This window comes from Lichenostomus cassidix, chromosome 18, assembly GCF_008360975.1.
Source record: "Lichenostomus cassidix isolate B80296 chromosome 18, HeHo_3.0, whole genome shotgun sequence".
In the NCBI taxonomy this organism is placed as follows: Eukaryota; Metazoa; Chordata; class Aves; order Passeriformes; family Meliphagidae; genus Lichenostomus; species Lichenostomus cassidix.
Genome location: NC_139498.1, coordinates 1463658 through 1487984, shown reverse-complemented (window position 1 = coordinate 1487984; position 24327 = coordinate 1463658). Strand labels below are relative to the sequence as shown.

Below are 24327 nucleotides of genomic sequence, written 5' to 3'. Positions count from 1 at the left end.
TCCGAAAAGGGAGAGCAGGGTGAAGGAAACAAACTCAGGGATATTTAAATAGCAGGCACAGTAACAGGGTTGCAAGGTTGCTTTCTTCTTGGATTTATCCTCCTTTACATGATAAATACATTTATATTGTACCTTCAGAGCTGGGTGATTCAGCTTTCTCAAAACCTCCATTAAAGGGGCTGCAGAGATGGGAAAGCTTAGAAAAATTTACAAAAGCTCCTGAGCTCCAAGACTCATGGCTGGGCTGGGAATTTGGGAATGAACAACCTGGAGAGATCAAAGCAGTGCAAGCAGCCAGGAGCCAAACAGGTACATTCTCCTGGAAAATCAGCCATGCCAGAAGTCCAGAGGAATTCCCAGGCTGGCACGTGGACACCAAGCTCTCCCCAGGCTCCAGGGGGAAGGCAAGACCTGAACTCAACCCTCTGGAGTTAACACCAAGCTAATCCATTAAGCTGCTTATTTTCTGCTGCCTCATTCATAACATATCCTCTAAAGCCCAAGGAGAACACAAGGTAGGAGTGGGGAATAAAATAAAAGAGGCTGATTGCATTTAAGAATTTAAATCATTTTATTGCTTTACCTGCCATTAGGACAATCTATAACAAAAGGAATATAATATAATATATTAGCACATACAGTAAATCAGACTTATAGATTCAGGTAACAATACAAAAATGGTCCTCTGGTTGACTATAGCTTCCTAGGGCAATAGACTTCATCAATTTGCTGAAGATAGACTAGCAAAAAATTACTTCTAAAGCCCTGAATGTTAGCTAAGGCAAAACTATGCCAATTGTGGTTTCAAACATATTGAAATTGCACACAAAGGTAAAGCTATAACTGTGTTTAATATTTAACTCAGACTTGGCTGATTTATCTTAAAATCTTGTAGGTACAAACTACAAAAGGGAGTAAACAGCAAGCTAAAAAGATGCAGTAGTGAAATTTGATTAGAAAGCCTTATATAAAAAAAAATGTGCATTTTTTTAGTGGAGCTCTAACTGGTTTACACAGTTCTTGATGCTTTAATGTAACACAAAGAACATATATGAAGAAAAAAACCTGCAGAGTCAAAACTTAAGAAAAAAGTTTTACCAAAAAAAATAAAATAAAAGAAAGAACCAAAAAAAAAAGGTAGCATTTGCTCATTCCTTAAGGACTCTGGCAGAAATTCTCTATTCAACATCTCCTGAATAGAGAACTCAAACCACAAGCATTTCAATCCCTTTCGTGGGATTTCAGTTTCAGAAATACCCTGAAACCTTTTGCAAAGGCTTGATACCTTCAGCTATTATTCTGCATCAATTAGCAGACTCTTCCCAATTCTCTCCATGCCTGGGAAAAAGTTGGATTTGAATCCACACCACCTCAGAAAGGAAACAAAACGAGGGCTCCATCGTTAAAGTAGTTGCACAACAAATGCCAAACTGCTTGCTGTCACTCCCAAATACAAACCTATGCTACTCGATATAAATTACAGTTGAAAGGAAACCTTAAAAATTGCCTACAATTATTGAACCGTGGAATTCAGTAAAAACTTTTGGGAAGTCTTGGTGAGCACAGAGTAATGGAGCACAAAGCTGGGAAATGCTGAAATACATTTAAGACTCCGCAACAGACTGAACTCAGAAGAAAAAAAAAAAAAAGAGTGAGGATGAAAGGAGTGTGGTGGGAATTCCACAAGCAAGAAAAGAAAATGCACCTTTTGGCTTCGAACTAGATTTATAGTGAGCCATTTTTAAAATGATGAACTGACAGCTCTAAAAACTTGTTGAAAAAAACTGAGTGTTGCAGGAAAAGTTCAAACATTCAGTTTTTCAGCCCCACATTTCTCTACCAAGAATAATGGAGCTCCACAAACCAGCAATCTTGTCACCTGCAACTGATGCTGGCCAGAAACACTCAGCATTTCTTTTCCCTGCTAACAAAGGGTCACTTGAACTGATGGTGATTCTTCTAAAAAGTCAACTGAGGATGAACAAAACAATTCACAGGGAAAATCAAATGTTTGCTTTCGACTTCTACACCAATCTAAGCACTCAAACAGCACTACCAGCTGGACAGCTGCACCATTCTTACACCAATCTATGTACTAGAGACCAAAGTCAGGCATTTCATGTAGCATTTGGTTCTTGCCACTTGGAACAGGAAGAGTTTTAAATGGCAAATCTATGGCTGGAGAAAGAACAAGTGAAGAAGATCAGTTGCGGCAAGTCAGCAAATGGATCGACAACTGCAGTAGTTCAGCAGAACTATTAACCTGGAAAGCTTTGGATTTACACTTGACAAGAACAGAACTAAGCAATCTTAAACCAGCAGACACAGGAACAATTATACTGGTAAATTCCAACTGTGGCTTCCTTAGCAGCTGATGCCTCACGATTGAACCCAGGATTACAGTACCCAGAAAATGGAAAAGGAACCCAGAAAACCCCAAGGCCGGAGAAGCTCAATTACAAGGGTATCTCTCGTGTGATAAAGAAATAACAGCAGGTGATGACCACAGCCTTAAAATCTGTCCAACAATCTGAGAAACACCTTTAAAAGAACTTTTTGCCACCCTTTTACTGTTACCTCCTTACTCTATGGCAGTGGCGTGGTGCCAGGAGGTGAAGCAAGGCTGCACTGGCCTGAGTTGGACACTGGTGCACAGAGAGAAGCAAATGTCTCCATTGAACTTTTTCTATTAATTTAATGGGACAGAGAGCACAGAAATAATATGCTCTAAATTAATGACAGTGCCATGATAAGCAGGTTTTTTTTTTTCCTTTTTTTTCTTTTTTTTTTCTTTTTTTTTGTTTTGTTTTTTTTTTTTTTAGTTTTTTGTTTTTAACCAGACAGGAAGCTGCAAATGCCAGTGGCGACGTGGCTCTGCACAAGGGAAAAGAAAGCAGTCTGCATTCGTGAAGCATGGCTTGGACAGGGAGGAAGGTTTCAGACAGACAGTGATACAAAACTGTTGTACTGCTGGATGTTCCTCTTGAGGATATCAGAGCAAGGACCCAGCACACGCTCGAACCTGGGCCGGTCCAGCTTCACACACTTCAGGGGACCACGAGCCACCACAGTGGCAGCACGAGGACGGTTCATCAGCAGAGCAATTTCACCTGGGACAGCAGGAACAGGGAGAGGAGTTAACAATCAGCAGGCAAAAAAAGCAAAGAAATGACCCTGCTCTGTTTCAAACTGCAGGGAAGGTGATTCGGCTTTAGCACTGCTCAGGACAAGTACCTGTGTGGTTACATCAGAAGCAACTGTGAAGGCAGTTTAAAACAAAAAATTACTTGATGATTTTGTTATTAAAAAGCCTGTCCACATTCAAGTCTCTCTGAGAAGAAAGCCTAAAATAATTTCAATACTGTGTCTGTTTGAGAAAAGGTCATGTTTCAATTTACCATGTAATTTTCCTAGCTAACAAGTAGTTATTTTCCTAATAGTACTGCTCAGTTCTGGTATTTCTAGGAAACTCAGGACAACAAGACCATGGCTCTGAAGTAAACAAACAAATAAAAAATTCATGCAGCAGACAGAAGCCTTTGACCCACTGCTGGCCAGAATCAAGGATCTCACTTTGTCACAGGGCTATGGAAAAGGAATATTTTGAAGTCCCACTGGATCCCCATTCCCTAAGTTTTGGACAAACATGCCAAAAGCTTTGTTTCAACTGCTGAACAACATATTTGGAAATGAAGTTTTCAACAAGCTCCTATTATCAGCAATGGAAATAACTCCTAACATTGCTGCAACAAGCATGGAAGAAACCACACAGCAACTTTTGGGTTTTGTTTACTTGGTTTTGGACTTGAGTTCTTTCCATGCTCAGGACTGAGGAAAGAACTCAGTGTTCCTTGGAGAATATTTTTGCCTGCATTATCAGAAGGGATGTTCAAAAGAAATGAGAAAAACTTTTCCTCTGTGCCCAATTAAAACTCCTGAACTCAGTAGCCTCCAAAAAAGAGGCTTACAAAAGGATAAGGAGGTTCTAAGGGAGATTAAACCCCTGAAGGAAAGGTCTGCAGCACCTGAACACAATGACTGTGATAATATTTAGTTTAAGAGTGGGAAACTCAACAAAACACGGAGGGAAATATTAGAAAACATGAAATTACATAGATAGAATGAAGTCTAACCCCAGATTCTGAGCTAAGCAGACCTTTGGGCAAAGCCAGTGCACTTGAGTCTATCCCAATTCAGGCCTTACAACACAGGATTTGCTGCTTACATCATCTACAAAGCTGAAAATCTGGGCAACTGAAAGGTTTTGGCAAGAAAAAAGAGAGGAATTACCTAAAAAATGAGAAAGAAAGGTAGGGGTTTTGAGAGGGAGAGGGCTGTATTTAACCATTAAACAGGAGGATCTGATCAAGTTCCTTTCTGACCTGCAGAAGAAAAAGCCAAGGAAGGAATTTTCTTCTCTTACTGCTGTCTTCAGCTACTTAATGAGTGACTACAAAGGCAAACCCAGACTGCACAGGGCAAGACAGAGAGAAAGCACCAAGCTGCAGAACAGGAAATTCTTGTCAGGCATGAAGGAAAAACCCTGCACTCTCCATAACAAGGCTGGTGAAACACAGAAAGAAATTGCCCAGAGAGGCTGTTGGATCTCCATCCCTGGAGACACAAGAAACTCAAGTGGACACAGTCCTGAGGAATATGATGTAATTTCAAATGTAGCTCTGCTCAGGGCAGGGAGGGCAGCCAAAATCATCCTCTTCTACAACAAAGCAGTGTGGAACAATCCCATTCTGTGTGCACACTTGAGTGACTCTGATACTCACCTGGCACTGAGAGCAACCACAGGAGTCCAAAACAGTAATTAAGCACATCCATCTCATCTCTCCCATTGACACAGCACAGACAAAATGGTGACAGTGGTGTCTGTGAGCACAGTTGTCACAACATAACTCACCAAAGTAATCAGAAGGTCCCAGTCTGCCCACTTCAACAAATTCCTCATTTTCTGACCGGCGCTGTAGCACTGCAGCTGTGCCCTTCAATAAATCACAGCAGTCAAACAACTAGAATTTCCAGCATCACTCCAAGCACTGAATTTCACACACAGTCAGCTGCTTTGCAGAAATGTCTGTTATGACACCTCAGTTCAAAAACCACCTCACAGTCCTTGCGCAGTTCACTCAGCTGCTCTGGAACAGCAGCTGCTCCTCCCTCCTCCCTAAGCATAAAACATTTTGAACATTTACATATCTACAGCAGTGACTTCTTCCTGGTTTTCCTCACACAGTAGGGAATATTGTATTATGACTAGCAAAAAACTCTAAAAAACACAAACCACCAGAGAGAAGACAATGCCACCCCTAGAAAGGCATTACCAGCTATCTAGGACAGGTCTCTACTCCTCTGCAAGTATAAACTGCTTTCAGTCAGAAACTTGTTATATTTTTCCTGGAAGTACCATTTGTGAAAATAGCAAAACTAACGCAAGCTACTGCATGTCCAGCAAGATGACATTTCTTCAGGGATTCTCTGGAAGTACATTCTTATGTTTTGTTCTTTTTCAAGTCCTTGCTTAGGGACACAATAAAAAGAAGTCAAGTTCTGAGTTTTTCATTTTGACCCTGCTTACCTCCAAGATAATGAAGAACTCATCTCCTGGCTCTCCCTGGACCACAATCTTCTGCCCATCCTCAAACTGTACAGGTTCCAAGGCATCAGCCACAGTGAGACGCTCCCACTTGTCCAGAGATTCTACAGATTAAAGAGTTCATTAACGGAGTGTCTTCTCAAGGCACAAATTACACCTTTTGCTCTGTATTTATGTAGAGGGCAATGTATTTTCTGGCTGCATTTGTGCATCAGTGGTCAAGACATGAATGAGAGTTATTCTGGATTGATGCTGAAAAGCTGTTGTGATGAATTTCCACAACAGCCTGTAATCATCACAATGCTGGGTAACAGCTTCACTACAATATGGCAATTGATTCCACCCCAGAACAGAAACTTTCTCACTTACCCAATATAGATACTTTACTAAGGAATTTCTCATACATATTTCTCTTTCTCAAAGTATTTCCCTACAAAAAAAAAAGGCACACAAAGTAAATTTTCTTTCTACCCCAAATAAAACTCGAGACACAAACAAATCTAACCAGACACACAGTGTTCTGCCTCACAGACCCCAAACCCACAAGATTAAATGTTTTGAAATTGAGTTCTCTCAGTAATATTCCAGTTGAGCAACATTCCTAAAGTACTCAGCATTTATTGCAACCTTAGTTACACTCTCAGTCCAGTTTAATACTGGTATTGTTTTGCTCACTACTGCAATATTCCCCCTTGCCCTGTGCCTGAGAGATGCACGTTGAGTAATCAGCTTTCTGATTACAAAAGAGACAGCAGGATTTGGAATAAATAACTCCAGCAAAGGACAGGCACAGGCAGAAGGTCAGATGCCCAGGATACATAAAGCCCAAAGCATAATTCCAGGTTATGAGGGATGCTTACCATCAGGATCCTTCTGTAGCTGTCCCTGTCAATGCCCCACAACTTGACATTTGTCTTGGCTTTGACGGTGGCAGCTCGGGGGGTTCCATAGATGAGGGCCAGCTCTCCAAAGCTGCCACCCTCACCCACACTGGTTGCCCACTCACTGTTCACATAAACCTGGAAGGCAAAGTGCTGGTCAGACACACCTCAGCTTCCTGCTGCCCTCTCTTCCCTTGGGAGGAAAAGGGAATTCTCACAGCTGTACAAAGCTGACCATTTCAGGGTTTTATAAATCTTCCAACCCCAGCACAATTTGTACTTTCACTGACAAAGGGATTCTCTTCTACATCTCATGCACAGACTGCACTGAGACACTTTGATAGGAAATAACATTTCAACATGGTCTGTGTCAAAGAGCTATGAATTAGCTGGGCTGGGAAATAAAAGGTCTGGTTGTTCCTAAAGCTGTCCCACACCTCAGCTAGACTCCACCCTGCACTCATAAAACATTTTATTGTGTCCAAATCATCCATTTTGAAACTCAGTCTGTGCAGTCAGACTGAGCCATTAAGGAGCAAAACAAACTTCTGTAAGTAAGAACTTAAAATGAGAAAAAGCTGCTGAAGACAGGGTCTGTACAAGAGGCCTACAAATATCAGAGTATTCTTCTGCTACGAATGAATGTATAATTTATAAACTGCCAGGAATGCTTACATCCATTTCTCCTTGATCAACAACATAGAAGTTATCACCTTCATCACCTAAAGAAGAGGAAAAAAAATTGAATATACACTGAATTTAATATACTAAGAAAGAACTGGCATCTCTGCCAACTATGATGCTTAGACTCCAACAAGGTCAACAAATTTTTACACAGCTTGCAGGGTGAAATGTCACATTTTGCTGATTTCACACTCCTCTCAGTCCCGTGAAAGGGGACATCTACTGGTATCCAGGAGATCAGCAGCAATTCCAGGATTACTGGACAAGTGAACCAGATCCATAAATTGACATAGCATTTCTACAGAGCCATCAAATGACAATATTCCCAACAGAAATCTGTTCAAGGAAGCTACATCTTCCTACAGTTGCTCCCACTCCTCACTTCAGTACAAGCTGTGCTTCAGGGAACACAACAAGAAACTGTGTGGCTGCAGTGCCCCTGTTTTTATCTTAAAAACTAAACACTAACTAACAAGAGCCCTAGAGCAGAGCCTGCTCCTCATCCCCAGGTGATTCCCCAGAGCAAACAGTGTCACTTGCCTTGCTGGATGACAGTCTCTCCTGCGATGTAAGTGACGGGGAACATAGCATCGAAGATGTCACTGCAGGAGAGGACAGCAAAATCAGACAAAGCCTGCACAGCTCCACACCTGCACATCACACATGTGTAACCCCAACCCACCAGTGCTGCTCCTGAGCCTCAGTGTGGCTCCACTGACCACTGCAGACTTGTGACACATTTAGTTCTCCTGAACTCTGCATTTCCACAAACCTTAACCCCACAAAGATTTCCTCCTACCTCCTTTCATTATCATCAAGATGGGTAAACAGCACATTCTTCTCAATTGCTTTTGCCAAAGCAGCCATGGTTTTATAATCTTTTGGAATAACCTAGGAGAGAATCAGAGAAAGCAAATAGTTAATTTTTCTCATGAAAAATTTCTGTATTTCCCATGGTAAATAAACAACTTAAATTGCTACAAAACACTGGCTGAGTTTTTCCATTTTCTTTCAAGCACTATAAATACAGCCCCAAATATAGTCAATGTTTATAGACAGTTTGAACACAAGCAAAATACAATCTTGTATTATTTCATGCAACTGAAAAGCACCATTCCATGCTCAGTTTGTAAGTTTTTTGGAAAGAGGACAAATATCTGTTCAACCTGTGTTTTCCTGGGAAGAGCAGCAAGCCTGCTCTGCCATTAGGCCAAATGTTGTTGCAGCTGCCAAATAACTGGAAGCACATTATATATAATATATATAAATATATATAAATATATGCACACCTAAATATATAATTACTTCAAAGGGAACAGGTCTAAGTAATGCATGAATGGTTTAATTGCATGATAGGTTATTCTGTCCTCCAGTTAAACAGCCACACACACAGGTCTGCTTTTCACAGCAATTATGACATAACAGGCTCCAGGAGCTCGGTGTTATTTAATGCTCCAGATAAAATTCGGTTTAGATAAACTCTTGGATTGTGGATGTGATTTTTTTAAGAGTCAGAGCACCTTTCTAACATAAGAAGCAGCATCCTCTTCTGTGTAGACTTCTGCACTGATGGCCCCACGTCGTGATCGATATTTAACCACAGGGTTGAGGGGAGGAGGAGGGGAGATCTCATCCTCCCGGGAGTCGGAGCGAGAACCAGACTTCAGCTGATTCAACAACTGCTTTGTTTCCTCCTAAACAGGAAGGAAGACATGTTTGTGTCACATAATCCAAAGGGGGGAATAAAAAGCAGTCATATATCATGTTCCAGTCCAGCCTGCCAACACCAGGGAGCTTCCTGTGTACTATTATTCCCACATTAAGGCAAACAGGAGACTGCAGCAGCCAAGATCAAAGGCCTTTGCAAACACGTGGTAGATGTGCCTTTCATTCCCAACAGTCCCATCACAATGGTGTTTATCTGATTGAGTTATACTTCATTTATTAAACTGCCAGTGCCAACAAGCTGATTCCTCTTTCTGCCAGCGTATTCAACAGGTGATGAAGACATTCCCCAAGTGCTGAAGGCATTTCCCCAGCTGCAAACCCCCCAGTTCCTCCCCTCAGCTGTGAGGTGTTTAAAAGTCTTTTTGGATTTGAAAGACAGAGGAGCAATTCCCCAGAAATCCATGTTACATGAGAAGCTTTTGAAAGAGGTTGAGTCATGAACCAATTTGATACTCATTAACCAACATTTATTTTAGGAGAAAGAAACATGAACACTGCTTTCAAAAGAGCTGGAGAAAGGATGCTAGAGGCCAAAGTGGGATTTTTTTATGCAAACCTTGCACAAGGTTACATGTTTTCCTTATTTCCCTCAGTTGCTTATTATGTTGTAGTGATACTGTAGAAGACCAGGGAACTTGCAATAAAACAAATTCTAATTAACTTGACACACAGAAATTTGATTCTTCATGAGCTTCACCTCAATCAACTGAAATCAGATTAAAAACAAACCAGCCAACCCTGGAGTCAGAGCACTGACATCACAACAGCTCAAATGACTTTCCCAGTGTTAGGAAACAGAGCTTTGGGACATTCTGTAAAAGAACAAGGAATCATCTGTTCTCCCCGAGCTGCAGCCCCAGTAAAAGCTGGGTTTGTCCCAATGTCCTTGATCCCAGCAGGGCACTGAGGCTCTGGATAACACCACCACCCTGAGGAAAGGGCCAGGATAATCACTCCTGGCAGTTTACATTCCAGCTCTCCCAGAGCCAAGCAGCTCCAGCGCCTCACCTTTCACTTCCTGCTCATTGCCCATTGATAAAATGGTGCTACATTTCCCAGCCATGGCAGCAAAATGTATTTAAAACTTGTTTCTGTCGGCTGATTTTAGAGGAGCAAGTCTCGACAGAGATGGAATTAAAAATAGCCTGAGCAGTAATAAGTGTTTGGTTTGAACTGCCTCAGCATCAACCACAGAACATGTTTGTTCACATACAAAATACTCAAGCCATTAAAAAAGACACTTTTTAAATAAGTGAACACCAGCTGCTGGGTTGTTTTCCAGTATCACATAAAATATTAAATATTGTGATCAGAGATTGAAGCACTTGAGCAGCATTCAGTGAGGGAACTGTTATCAGAACACTCTTCAAGAGACTGCTTAGGGCAATGCCTCATTCAGGGAGAAGGAAACTGCACCAACAGAAAAAAATACAACTGCTAACTTCTGCCTGACACAAAATTTAATATTGACATGGTTTTTTTAGTATAGTAAAGCAGGGGATGGACACAGAAACAAGTTACAAGGTAGGCAAGATAATACATTAACTTAAAATACACCAGCTATTCTAAATAGCCCATACACAAACTCACCAAGGAGATTCTCCCTGAATGAGACAAATCACAGAATAGAACCACAAAATAAGGTTAAAAAATATTCAAGATCATCAAGTCCAAACACCACTATGTCAACTAAACCATAAATCTCCAGATATTTATATTAAACATTGCAGTTTTCAGTGTCAATAACAAACTGCAAACCTTATTTTTCCTGACAAATAACAAACACTTACTAAATCCATTTAAATTATTACAAGTAATGCTGAAGTGATGACACTTCATGTACTCATATTTAAGTCTATCAGCTACCGAAGAAAACCTTCACAATTTCAGAATTATGGTGTGCACTGTAAAACCTGCTAACTGTCATTGCAACAGACACATTAACTTCTTCTGGTTAATTAGTATTTCATTTCTATCATATTTTAAAAAAACCACATATTCAGAAGCTATAAAAGCATTTTTTAAAAAGCTCTACCATAAACTCACAATTGCACAGTATGTCCTTCTAAACCAGCTTGTTTTGCAATAGAAACACTAAGGAAAATTGGAAAATATTCAGATATCTGAGGCAGGGCAGGTGGTGGGGAACAGGGACAGTGACTACATGTCCATCACACTTCCCAATTCCAGCTTCCCACAAAGCCTGATGTGCACATAACTACATCACACACAGTATTTCAAACAGGCACTCATTCCAGAGGACACTCCAATATCCAGCACTCATATTCTGGCAGGCTGCAATAATGATCCCTACATTGTATTTCCACAGCTCAAGCTGCATTACACAGCCCAGCCCAGCACTGGAGAGCTATTACAGCTTTTAGCAGGTATTGCTATTACCAGATATGTTTGCACAGCAAAGGGAACAGAGGCCTTAGGACACCACAAATAGATAAAATAAAACCATTTATCCAATCGATGTGTAGTAATTAGATTCATCTAACAGCTCTCATAACCCAGAAGAGGACATTGGAATTCCTGTAGTAGCTGTAACCATCTCAGAGGCAGCAATTTTAATGTTCCTGAACTGAAATTCTAAAGCATGTTTAAATTTCTTCAACATATTTTAATAACATGCCAGTGAATCAGCTCTGTTTGTGTGCACTGGAAGAGATGACTTGTCAAGAGAATGAGAGAGAAAATAGCAATCTCACTTCAAGTTTTCAATGGTGTTCCTTCAAAAATCCACCTTCAAAAAAAAACTAGATGAAACTGAGGTTGAGACAGAGTCAAAGAAATGAAAATTCAGAAAGCACATTGAAAAGCTGCTCTGCTTTATTACAGATGTAAAAGACATGACTTCTGGGAGGTGGAGCAGATTGAGTTTCAGGCATTTTTGCTGGAGCAGAGCTGGGTACTGGGTTGGAGTTGGTTAATAATAGTCCTGAGCATTTGGCTTTCCTCACAGGGATGTCAGGAGTTTCCTGCCCAGCACAGGATGTTCACTGCTCTGTTACCTGATAGCTGTGGAGGTACCACATTACCTGGATAAACTCAGACCAGCACATCAGGCTGAGTGGGGAAACCACCCAGAGGAAGCTGCAGCAAGTTTTAAATCCTAGGAGGCAAGAAAAAAATGCTCCAGTTTCACTTGTAGCTACAGCTGCACTAGAGGGCACTTAGAACCCATGAGGAAAGACCCTGACCAAAACTGTAACAGCAATTTAGGGGGAAAAAACATTACCTAACCAGTTTTATTTTCAGTTTCAGTGTAGGCTGACCAAGTACACAGAGAGCCAATGTGCACTAGAATAAAATCATCAACGTATTCAATTCCAATATTCATGTCATTAAATCCAGAGCTGGACTTGTTGTCTTGCTAAGAAACAAACTAAGTTCCTAAACCTGCATGCTGACCATAAATCCACTGCATGGAAGCACCTAAATAATCCCATTTTATAACCCCACATATGGATTTATTCTAAGCACAGTAATGCAATTTACTTTCTAGAATTTTGTCCATGTATGTTGTAAGAATTATCGACCTATGAGTATTTCCAAACTCAAGAATCCAAGGAGGGGAAGGAAGCATTGTAACAGGCAGGGACAAGGCATTTTTATTCACCTCATTGTTCATTGGTTTGCTGCTGATACAGACACACAAAAAAAAAAAAAAGTCAGAGCTCTTAATTTCAAAAGCAAAATATTCCTCAAATACATTATGAGTTATAGCAGGTAGTTTGCACCCCTTGGTCATTTTCTAGTATTTATCCTGAACATTCCCATTAAAATACAATTTCTGCCAGACGTATTTATGATCTCTAGTGCTAATTTCATTCTTCTTTACATCAACAATTAGTAACTCACTAGAACAAAAAATTAGATAAATATCTAACTGCCCTACACAAGGACTGAGAGCAGCACCTGCAAACAACTGCTGTACAAGGTCACAGCTGCATTATTTACTAACTCCATGCTCTGAGTACAGCTGTATCCAACCTTCCCTCTGCACAAGCCTTTAATCTTCCCATTTCCACTGCAGCTTCTTCTCCTACCTGCTTAGATATCAATATATAAAATTAATAGCTCAAAAGAATGTCAAATTGCTGATTCAACTATGAATGCTTCCAACAACAGAAACACCAAAGGGGCCTCAGGACAAACACAAGATGACACCAACACTGAACTCCCAAGAGAAGCAGAAACAGGCTCACTCTTCCAGAGATCTGGAATGCAAATACTCCCACTGGACTCCAACTAGGCCTGGATAATACCACTGGCACCACTCCTGTGCTCCAGCCAAATGACTGGAAATCAATGTAAGAATCCAAATGCCATCAGCAGCGTCCAGCCAAGGTCAGACTGCAGTTCTCCAGCTCAGACACACTCGTGTATGCTGTGTATCAGCTGCCATGAGTAAGCATTGTGTTGGGAGCACACCTGCATCCCAGCTGGACAAGTCTCCTTACCACCTTCTGTTCTGCCCTACATGCTGTGGTATGACAGAGGTGAATAAACTACTGGAAAACAGGATCTGTGTTCCAAAAGCACCACTTCCAATTTCAAACAGCCAACACAGACACTGCTCAAACATGCAGCTCAGCCCCTAAATGACAAAGATATGTTTAAATTTACGTTGTCCCACCCTCCTTCCTGCCCATTCTGTATTTTTACCTTCTCCAATCTTTCAAAGTACTCTCTGATGAATCCCATGGGCCTTTCAGGTCTCACTGTGCATAACTGTACAATGCAATCCTTCAGCAGCTGCTGGATGTTGTGTTTCTGGATGTAAAGTTCACATTCCCGAAGGCTCCGCTCCTCCTCGCTGCTGCTGCTGCTGGAAGCTGCCATTGCTGAAGGGAGGAGAAGGAGAAGGTTAAATAACTGCTGGAAACAAAGATGCTGCCTAAAACAAAGTTATGCTGCATTATCTTAGTGGTATCACAGCATAAAACCAGCTTGACCTACCAGAGCACTAACTGCACTAAAGAAAATGTTGAGAACTTATTTAGCACCTGGAAAGAAATCAAAAATTAAAACTCTGGGGGCTCTACAGCCACAAGCAGAAAAAGAAAAGCATCTGGTTGAGGTGAAAAAGCTTCAACAACTCAAGCCCTGTGAGCACTCCAAGTCAGAAGACTCCACCTGAACTCCCTGCTGCTTCCACTGAGGATTTTGTAGGACTGGAGGCTCACAATAGGAGCTGCATGGTCTGTGAGGGGTCATGGGGATGGAGGATGGCCAGGAGAGGGGTGGGTGGAAGCTGGAAATGTGAGAGGCCAAGAATGAGCAGCATTCGGAAGTGAAACATGTTCAGGTTGAAGCCAAAGGCAGCTCTTCAAATGTCAAGGCAGAGTCTGCTAACGGAAGTTATGGATTACAGGCATCACTCCTAAAAAGCTCCTGTGTAATTTAATATAAGTGATGTTCATACCTCATCACTTATTTCATGGATACACTACAACCCTAAAAATACCTCTCCAGCTGTAAATAATGAAGAGTACAGCTTTAAACAAATCTGTTACAATGCCAGGTTTTCAAAGGACTTCATAAGCTCAGCTGTGACACTTTCAAAAATGTTCTTAAGCAGTTTCTCCCCCCCTTTCAGGTTTGTATTGGGTTTGCATGGCCAGATTTTGGGGGGCTACAGGGGGGTTTCTGTGAGACGCTGCTGCGGGAGGCAATGCCAGACAGCTCCAAGATAAAACTGCCACTGGCCAAGGCTGAGCCCATCCGTGACAGCAGCAGAGCCTTAGGATAATGTATTTTAAGGAGGGAGGGGAAATGGCTGTTTCAGGTGGAGAGGGGAGTGAGAATATATGGGATAAACAGCCCTGCAGGTCAGTGCAGGAGATGCTCCAGGCACTGGAGCAGGGCAGCCTGTGATACAGCCCATGCTGAAGGAGCTGTGCCCTGCAAGCCACCGAGCACCACGGGGAGCAGAGATCCACCTGCAGCCCCTGGAGATCCTCAGGGGAGCAGAGATCCACCTACACCTTGTGGAGGATCCCACACTGGAGCAGAGCAAGGTGTAGAGTCCTCCCCTGAGGAAGATGGAGCAGCAGAGACAACGTGTGACAAACTAACTGCAATCCCCATCCTCTGGGGTGGGTGGAGGTAGAGAAAACCAGGAATAAAGTTAAGGCTGGAAAGAAGGAAGGGAGGCGGGAAGCTGTTTGTAAGATTTGGCTTTATTTCCCATTATCCTACTCAAATTTAATTAGTTTAATTTATGTCCAATTTCCCCGAGTAGAGTCTGTTTTGCCCATGATGGCAATTAGTGAGTGATCTCTCCCTCATCCCAGTCCAGGAGCCTTTCCTTATATTTTCCTTCTGCTGTTGAATTCAGAAGGTGACTGATGGAGTAGCTTTGGTGGGTGCTTAGCATGTAGCCTGGCTCAGCCCACCACAAGGTCATAAAACCATTTTAAAATATATTTTTTGCACATATATGTATACAGATACACATTTCATGCCATCTTTTCATAAGAAAATTAACACTGGGAGAGTTAAAGAAACAGGAAAGAATTTCTCAGGGCATTTTTTGATGAAATATAAAGAAAGTTACCTGCTACAGGGAGTGTGGCAACAGCTTATTAATATGCAGTAAGATATGTTGATCCCGGGATCAGCTTTTGAAAGGGAAAAAACCGATTCAGTCAAAATAATTTTGAGAAATGACAAGCCCCTGAAGTCACACCGTGGGTTTTACCGTGCCGAGGCAGCAGCAGGAAAACCCAGGGCACAGGGGCAACCTAACAACGTGCCTCTCCAAATTCTGCTGCTGAAGATTACAGAAGGCTTCGAGTTAATATGGGATTACCAACACTTCAAACAGGTTTCACTCTTGCCACCTTTAATCCCTGCTCGAGCACACACACACACACGTGTGTTATTAAGCGTTGCATAAACACAAAGCGTTGCCTTCCCAGGGGCTGCAAAAGCGCCGAGAAGTTGTGCAGTTACTCCTTTTGTTTCGGTGAAGGTCAGCGCTAGCGAACAGCCCCGAGCAGCCCGGGGGCTCGGGAAGCTCTCGGGGAGCACACCGGGCACGGGCCGCTGCAGGGAACGCGGGATCGCGGGCGAAATGAAAACTCCGGTATTTTTGCGAGGCGTTTGTCCTGCACACTCCCAAAGCTCCCCCGAGCCCCCCAAGGCGCGGCTGCCCCGCCCTACCCTGCCCTGCCCAGCCCAGCCCAGCCCTGCCCGCCTCACACACGGGGCCACCGGGGAAGCACCGGCCGAGCACCCCGCGGCGGGGACACGGAACCGAGAGGGTACGGCCGGCCCAAAGGCTCGGGAGCGCCGCCAGGCGCGGCCCCACAGCCCGCCGGGCCCCTCGGACATTGGCCCGGGAAGGCGCCGCTGCCCCGCAGCAGCCCCGGAGCCGCGGCCCCGGCCCCGCCCCAAGGCCGCAGCCTCCCGCTCCGCGCCCGCCCCGCCCGGCTCTCGTCGCCCCCGGCCCCGGCACCGCCCCGGCACCGCCCGGCCGCTGCCCCCGCCCCGCTCACCTGCGGCGGCTCCGCCGGGACCCCCCGCCCGTCCCGGCCCGGCCCGGCCTCGCTGCAGCGGCGGCACCGGAAACCGACCGGCCGGACGGGCCCCGCCCGCCGTGACGTCAATGCGCCTCGCTCTCGCCCGGGCCCGTCGCCGCGGTAACCTTAAAGGGGCAACGGCGGGCGCGGCGCGAAAACGGGCCGGGGAGCAGCGCGGGAGGAGGCTGCGGCTTTAAGGCGCGCGGGGCTGGCGGGAACGAGGTTGGGGCGTCCGCTGAGGGGAGCGGGAATGGCTGAGGGGAGCGGGAATGGCGGAGAGGAACGGGAAACCCTGAGGGGAGCGGGAATGGCTGAGGGGAGCGGGAATGGCTGAGGGGAGTAGGAATGGCCGGGAGGAGCGGGGATGGCGGAGAGGAACGGGAAGCCCTGAGAGGAGCGGGTTTCTCTCCCTGAGGGGAGCGGACCCGCCGGTCATCGATTGCACACCGACAATTGCTGGCGAGCCCCGGCCTGGCAAGGACACGGTTAAGAGAGCGGAGGTTGTTGTAGGTGACGAGAAATAAACGATATTCAGCTTTGGCAAAGATCCACGTGGGGAATTATTTCACGTGTCTTTACGGCTGAGATGAGCTCTTTGACTCCCTTCGCTTTGTCTGCTCAAAATGGTAAAAAATCACTTAAAGTTAGAAATCACCGAAGATCCAGACTGTGCTGGCAGGGCCAGAGAAATGCCCAGAAATGAACCCTGAATTGTGCATTTGCTGATCTTGCAACACAGAACGTAACTTGGCTCTTTACGCAAATGTTACATCATTTCAACCAACACTCACCTGAGCTTAACCCGTATGGGAGAATCACGTAATGTGCAATGAAAATGACTGCTAATAGCAGGAGTTTAGGGTGTATTTTGATGTGAGAAGATAGTGGTGTTTGTGCAGTGACGCAAAGGCCATCAGGAACTACCTGCTGTGGGGTTTCTTGTTTATTAGCTGTTGTATTAAAGAACTCAAGAGCAATAGCTTGGGTGTAATCTTGGATCTGCATTTCTGACAGACCCAATCCAGCCTCTAAGCTCACATTCCCCAAATCTTTGATAACTTTGTGTGATCTGGGTTAATTTTCTGACATTAAACCCAAAGCTGGAACTTCTACCAAAAAATATAAATAAGAATCATTAATATTTGTGAAACACTGTCAGAGTACAGTGTCATTAAACACCAAATTTCTTGCTCACCTGGTTACAGAACAGTTCCTTCTGTAACTCAAAACTACTGGAAGTTTCTGAACACCACAAAAAGCTGTCTGCATTCCCACCTACACATTTCTTTTTTGGCTTTTTACCTTCCCTTTTTTCTTTACAAGCTGCCTGCTAGTGTCACATCCCACTCCTTGTTTGGACAAAGCCCGGTGCTGTTTTGGGATAGATCCCATCTGGAGCAAAGCTCACCCGGTGTGTAAAACCTGTTCTGCAACGTTGTCTTTGTTAGGGAAACAAGTATTCCGTTGTACAGCGTTGATGCAATCCCTGCTGGAGTCCTGGAGCCAGGAGGGCGAGGAAGGGAACAGAACTGGCTTTCAGGAGGAGCCCTGTGATGCCAACCCAGGTTCACTGGGCACAAATTCCCCCAGTGAATCAGCACTGCTTGATCTTTCAGTTAAATCACACTTCCATGAGCTGATGCTCCTACGTCCCCGTGTGTTAATTCTCACACCACCAAAGACGTAAGGGAAATTAAAAGCAAACAAAGCCCCGTTCCATTTGGTCTGGTCTGAATTACAGTCTGATCCTGGTCTTAACCATCCAATTAAACATTCCTGAGTAAGTAACTCGCATTACCGTCAGCGCTATTCCCACAACTTTCATTTCAAACAACTTTATGCATCAGTTTCTCATGGAGCAATCTGCTGCCCGGGGCTGTGGCTGCTGGAGAGCAGAGGAGAGCTGCCCAGGCTGCCAGGGAATGTCCAACAGGCATAAGAAATATGCTGTGAGACAGTCTGTGAAGAGGGTTGAAGGTGAGAACTTACTGGCTGCTTCTGGTTCCCTTTAATAACAACTCCACAGAGCCATTTTTCTAATTCAGTTTCTTCCCTATTCTGTAGCAGAGGCTGTGCTAAAGCACCATTATATTTCTTTTTTAGACAAATCTTCAGTGTGACATTTCAGTGTATCTTCATGCAAGCACAGGACGACACTTGTCACCCAGCAATGCCAGGGAGCCTGAGCCTCTGGATGAGTTTTACAGTGTAAAATCTGTACTTTTGCCACATGAAAAGTAATAAAGAAACGGAGTAGGAATTGACATGATCCAAAACCAGTCTGAAAGACAGCACTGAACTTCCTGCTCTAACCCCACCATGAGTCATGGGCTAAGAACCCCTGTGGGCCCTGAGATGGTGTGTGGAGGCTTCGGTCTGGCTGCACGTCAGCTGTGTGAAATGGTCCCCAGTGCAGAACCCGTTTGCCATGGGCAGATCCCAAACCATTTCCATATGTTACTTTGAAGAAGAAAATGACTGGTAAGACTCAAAACAGAGGAACCAAGAGCCAAGGGAAAAAATGCCCTGAAGTGCCCAGATCTAAAAGATAGACCAGTCGGGGAATCCATCTCCATCTGCCAGACGTGCCTGCTGCAGCACAGCCCTGCAGACTCTCAGCGTGGTTCCCAGCTAGAGAAGGCTTCCAACACCCGAGGGGCAACTCTGGGAACATTTTACCTCCTGAGTCAGTGCTGAAGAGCTCAGCATGAGGGAGGCTGTGATTATCAGAGCTATGTCACACAGCTCTCCTGTGTTGGCTTAAGCACAGGCTCCGTGGCATTTTGAAAAAGCCAGGATACCCTGATTAAATTCTCACATTGATAATGGTGCTGCTCCCTCCACCCAGAACTTAGCATTCTCTCTTCTGACATAAGGAGTTCTGTCCTAGGTCAGTGATTACGCTCCACCTCAACAGTGGGGCAAGAAGTCTCTAAGCACCTCCTGACAATATAATTTGGGAACTCCTTGCTCAAGTGTCTCTGCACAGGCTGAAGGACTTCAAGGACTCTCCCTCTTCTCAGCTTCAAGTGAGGACAGGGATTAATGCAGTGGGAAACAGTTCCAGGTCAGGGTTAGGCTGCCCCACAAGAACTGGGAGATAGAAAACAGCACCTGAAGCAGGGTGACAAAAGCCCCTGCAAAGCTCATGCCTCCAGAGAGAAGGAAGGAGATGGGAAAGCAGCAGGTCTGTGCCTCCTGCAGTTTGGATGTGAACAGGCTTTGTTCTGCATCATTAACTTTATACAACCTCTGGGCAGCCTCAGCAGTTCATGAACTGCCCAAGCATCTGCAAATGTGATTCTTGACTTTGAGATCTCTCTGACGCAAACCAAATTAAAGAGCACTGAGATAGTGTGCAGCTACTGCCGACTTCTTTTCCGGGAATGCCTGTGAAATACTCCCAGTGTTTCTTTTGTAACAGAATGTAAATACCCCCACTGAAAAGAATGCTCAGTTCTTGTGCTTTTAACATAGTCTGGGGACAGCTCCCTCTCCAAGTATCATCTGGGACACAGCTCTCTTGCTAGATAAATGCACACATAAAAGCTTTCAAAACAGTCATTTGCTTATGTGCTTTTCTCTGAAAGCAGGTGGCAAAGTAAACACATTGGTCAGATCCACTCGCCTCGGTCTGGACTGACATCCAAACAATGTCTGGACCGACATCTAACGAACTGGCTACAGAATCGAGCCATTTCTGAGGCAAGTTGCTGCCTCCCTCCCCCCAAGATAATAGAGCATTTTCCCAGATGGAAGGAACCCACTTGAAAAACAAAAGGTCTTTGAAATGTCAGCTCAGGCTTGCTTGGCCCGTGCTGTGTGCCCACAGGAAAACGATGGAGCCTTTTTTTCATTCTGCAGCTGTAACACTGACATCTGAAGCAGCAAGATGATTAAGAGATGTAGCTCTAGTTTCCTGCTCTCCTACTGATTTCCAGCCTCTCCTGTGGAAGTCACTTAGCCTCGCTCCATCTCCAGCACAAGGACAAAAGCACTTTCTGGGCTGAGGAGGAATCCAAGCTCGTGAGAGGTTTGCATGCTCCAGTAATGGGCATCAGTAATGAATCACTTGAACAAGCTTCAAGCCAGTCACAGGAGAACTGATCCAGTGGGGTTGGTGAAAAACCAGGATGTTGCATGCACATGGATTTGGAGGCTCCCTGGGCTCTGTGGGCACCACAGTGCTGTGGGCAGTGGAGATGCTGCGCTGCATTCTCTGTCTGAACTCTGCTATGAATGCATTTATTACACCAACATTTTGTGCTGCTTCTCCTCCAAACCCCTCCTTGTCTCCTCTAGCATGAAAGGGGAGAAAGTCCCCCAGGTCATAAATGTTCCGTGCTAAGAGCTTGGGCAGTGAGCTTGTCTCTCCCAAAGCTCTCCCTCACAGCTGCTCCCTGCTCTGGTCACACCAGGCTGTGTGAGAACCCAACGTTCCTCTCTCTGTTGGGACCTCCAGTGCTCCCAGTCTCCCTCTCACAATGCAACGTGTTCTGATCTCTCACGTCAGAACATTTTTTGATCTTCAGATAATTACAGATGAATTACAATTAGTGCTGTATCCAAGAGTTAAAGGGAAGGCAGAAGTTTCTCTCTCCCCCTTCCAATTTTAACCCCTTTGCTCTCTGTGGTAGAGGTCTTATGACTCTCAGCTGAAAACACTCCAAGACTTTAAGGAGTCCAGTGTGCACCCCAAAGTGACAGGAAGGTGAGCCACCCTTGGTTGGTGTCACTCCTGTGAGCAGTGTCAGAGCTCCAGTGAGATAATCCATGACCAGGGCAAGAGTGATGTCCTAATGCTACTTAGGGAAATGGAGTATTTGCCAGAGCAAGGACAAGATAAGGAGCATTAATCCAACTCACAAGGAAATGCAGCATCCAGTTGCAGGCTCTCCCCTGACCTTGTCAGGTGTGTCTGCAAGGGCTGCTCCCAGGAACAGCTCCCTCCTGGCAGGATCTGAGACAGGGTGGGTACCTAAAAGGGAAAAGGAAAATGGTCTCTGACATATCAGTTCAGCTCTCTGCTTTCTTCTCATTTTCCCATTATATGAGGGGAAAAACCCCTTATTTGCCCTGACAGAAACAACAAGTAACCAATCAAAGCAGGAGGAGAGTACAGGTATAAATTCCACTTTCCTTTCTCTAGCATTCTATTAGCACGGCTGCTGGACTCTCTCGGATGTCAGTGCATTTTCCTGCTGGTGGAGGTGCAGGTAATCCACTGGATAATCCAAAGAGCAGGATTTTAACAATCCTGAGAGGAAGCAGGGCTGTGTGTGATGCTGGCCTTGCAAAAGGCTGTGTGCAGCCTGCTCGGGGCACCAGATGGCAGCATTTATTGTCTGTTTGGAGATCCTAAACCAGCCAGCACTGGCACTTAGTGCTCAACCCTTCATGCCATTAAAGCCCCTAAATGTCGGGCTGTAGCCCCTTCTTCCTCCTCCACCTACACGGTATACTCGGGAAGGGTAACAAAAAAAAACCCAAAGCAAACGTGTCTGTGCCACCTCTTCCCACTCCTTCCATATGCAAAAAATTGTTTCTCTGAGAAACACTTTTTTCCTTATTGCACATTCACCTTTTGCCTCTTTGCCCTGCGTATTTTCCCCCTGGAAAGCTCTAGTCCCTCAACAGGCTTCTGGTTATCAGGAATTCCAGTGAAGGATATAAAGATATTTAACAGATTTACCTCTGCCAATATATTTTTTTTTTCCTGTAGCAGACTTAAAATACCAGACCTATCAGCAGGAGCTTTTATCTAAGAGGGAAGAACTTTTATCCCTTTTATCTAACAGGGAAGAACTTAGCTGGAATTCAAACTCTGAGCCATGGAAAAGCCGAAATGTGCTCAAAAAGTACCAAATGGTTTCCCAGCTTCTTCACCTCTGTTCCCTCTTTAAGGCTTCAGTACAAACACCCAGGGGTGGAGATCCCAAACCAACATCCCTCACACCATGTATTCTGCACTGGAAAACATTTCAGATCAAATGGTCACACTCTGGACTGGGTTTTGAGTTAATGACTGAGTTGAGGTTGTTACTGTCAATAGTTACTGCAGTCACAGGATTGTCAGGAAAGGGAGGCCAATTCCTGATATATTCTTCCCAGCAAACACATGCATCAGCACAAGGATTGTCCTCCTGGTGTCTGGCAGGGCTCTCTGCTGTCCTTGCCAGACCATTTTCCCAGGTGTGACATACACTCAGATCCCAGGAAATATCTTGGGATTTAACTACTACCCTCATTACCACCTCCCTCCAAAGCTGTGCTCCTGAAAAATCACTTCAGCTGTTTCTTGATGCTGGAGACACCAGAAACGCCTCATTTCTTTACCAGAAAGGCTCACACTTTCCACACAGAGCATCTCAACTTATATTTCACACCCAGCACCCAACTGTTCTAACATTCCAGAGCACAGACCCTGAGATTTCCAAGGGCTCTGTGAGGCTGGGCTTCACCAACACACAGAAGCTTTTCCAGCCCGAGGAGCAGCTTGCCCTGACCTTCATCCATCACAGCACGGTGACATGGCTGTACCCAACCTGCTCCTAAGGCCACCAAAGCTTTTCACGCTGCAGCAGAGGACAAGAACTCTCTGTTTCTCCCACCTCAGCTGATTAAACAGCCATTGCAGGCAGTGAGCTCAAAGGAGGATTGACCAACATGGTTGCATCAGTCAAGCTGCAAAAATAATTGTGTTACCCAAGTCTTGGATGCTTTATCAAGGTTTCATTTTAAAATCATAGTGATTGCCCAAGCAGCAAACATCCAGCTGTAGCAGTTGCTCAGAAACTGGGTTTTTTTGAAACACAAGGCACTGTCTCCCTGGTTTTGTTTGTTGGAGGGTTTTGTTTTGTTTTTAAACTTTTTCCTGCTCCACAACCCCATTTCCTGTCTGACATCCCTGTTTCAAAATCAAACCATGCTGATCCACAGGGATGATTTCAGGACATTCAAAAACAGCTCTTGTGTTTCACGTTTGGGTTTTATTAGAACTTCCCACTAGGCCCCTTGGGAAAAGAGATGTTTTCCCCCTAAACACGATGCCTTTAAAATTATTGCCCTGCAGTGTCACTCGTGCTTTGTGTCCTAGGGATGATCCACCATCCTCCTCCCTCCAAAACGGTGTTTTGAAGATGTGTGTTTTCCTACTTCCTCCCCAAAATCAATCCTCCTCACAGTTGCAGGTTTCAAACTCCCTCACAGGGGAATATGACAGACACTCCAAGGCCCACATGCTGCAGAGGGGGATAAATCCAGGCAGATATATGTGTCCACATGGAATCTGCCTCATGGAGATGGTATTGCATGTGGCTCTTTTTCCAAAAGTCCTGTGGTGCACATCAAGTGCTCTGGGGCCAATGACTTCAGCACTCACATGAGGATTACTCATCTAATTAGGGGGTTTGCAGGCTCTGCCCCTGCGTTTCTGTGCGCTGGTAATGTCATTGCACTGACTCCTGGAATATTTGTCATTTAACGACTGGCTCAGGGGTTTGTTTTCCTTTGTGTTTTCCCCGGTAGATTTGACCCCCTAAGGCAGCAGCGGTGTTGAGCAAAGGAATGATGCACAAATGCATCATTTTAGGATCAGATTTAGGATGTCAATGCTGTAAAGAGGGAAAAACAACTCTCCAAAGCACTGTCTAGCCAAGGAAGTGGAGAAGCGGACTGACTGGTTTTCCGGTCAGCGGTGTCACCACGGTGTCACCGTCACTTTTCCCCGCCCCATCCCCTCCCTAACACCATCCCCGGCCGCTGCAGCAGCCCCTTGTCGCCGTGTCCCCTGGCAGCCGCGCTGCCCCAGATGTGCTCCCAACATCTGCCCGCGCCCGTCTGATGCAACCACAACATCACCACGTGGCCACGCGCAGCTGTTCCGCGCCGCCAG

At 44.8% G+C, this 24327-nt stretch overlaps 1 protein-coding gene across 2 annotated transcripts; it reads right to left on the bottom strand.

The window, feature by feature from the left end:
- Positions 1–552: 552 nt before the first annotated feature.
- On the bottom strand, positions 553–16567 carry PRKAR1A (protein kinase cAMP-dependent type I regulatory subunit alpha). 2 transcript variants are annotated; one of them, XM_085077369.1, is made up of 12 exons: positions 16410–16499; positions 15467–15530; positions 13573–13751; positions 8691–8864; positions 7970–8061; positions 7711–7772; positions 7162–7208; positions 6466–6624; positions 5975–6035; positions 5588–5709; positions 4913–4994; positions 553–3110 (listed from the first exon to the last, which is right to left on the bottom strand). In XM_085077369.1, exons 3-12 carry the CDS (start codon positions 13747–13749, stop codon positions 2938–2940), a joined length of 1149 nt encoding a protein of 382 aa, XP_084933495.1. In that variant the 5' UTR covers positions 13750–13751; positions 15467–15530; positions 16410–16499; the 3' UTR covers positions 553–2937. The 2 variants fall into 2 exon arrangements, with proteins under 2 accessions (XP_084933495.1, XP_084933494.1); XM_085077368.1 differs by lacking the exon at positions 15467–15530 and having other exon boundaries at positions 16410–16567.
- Positions 16568–24327: the final 7760 nt, after the last annotated feature.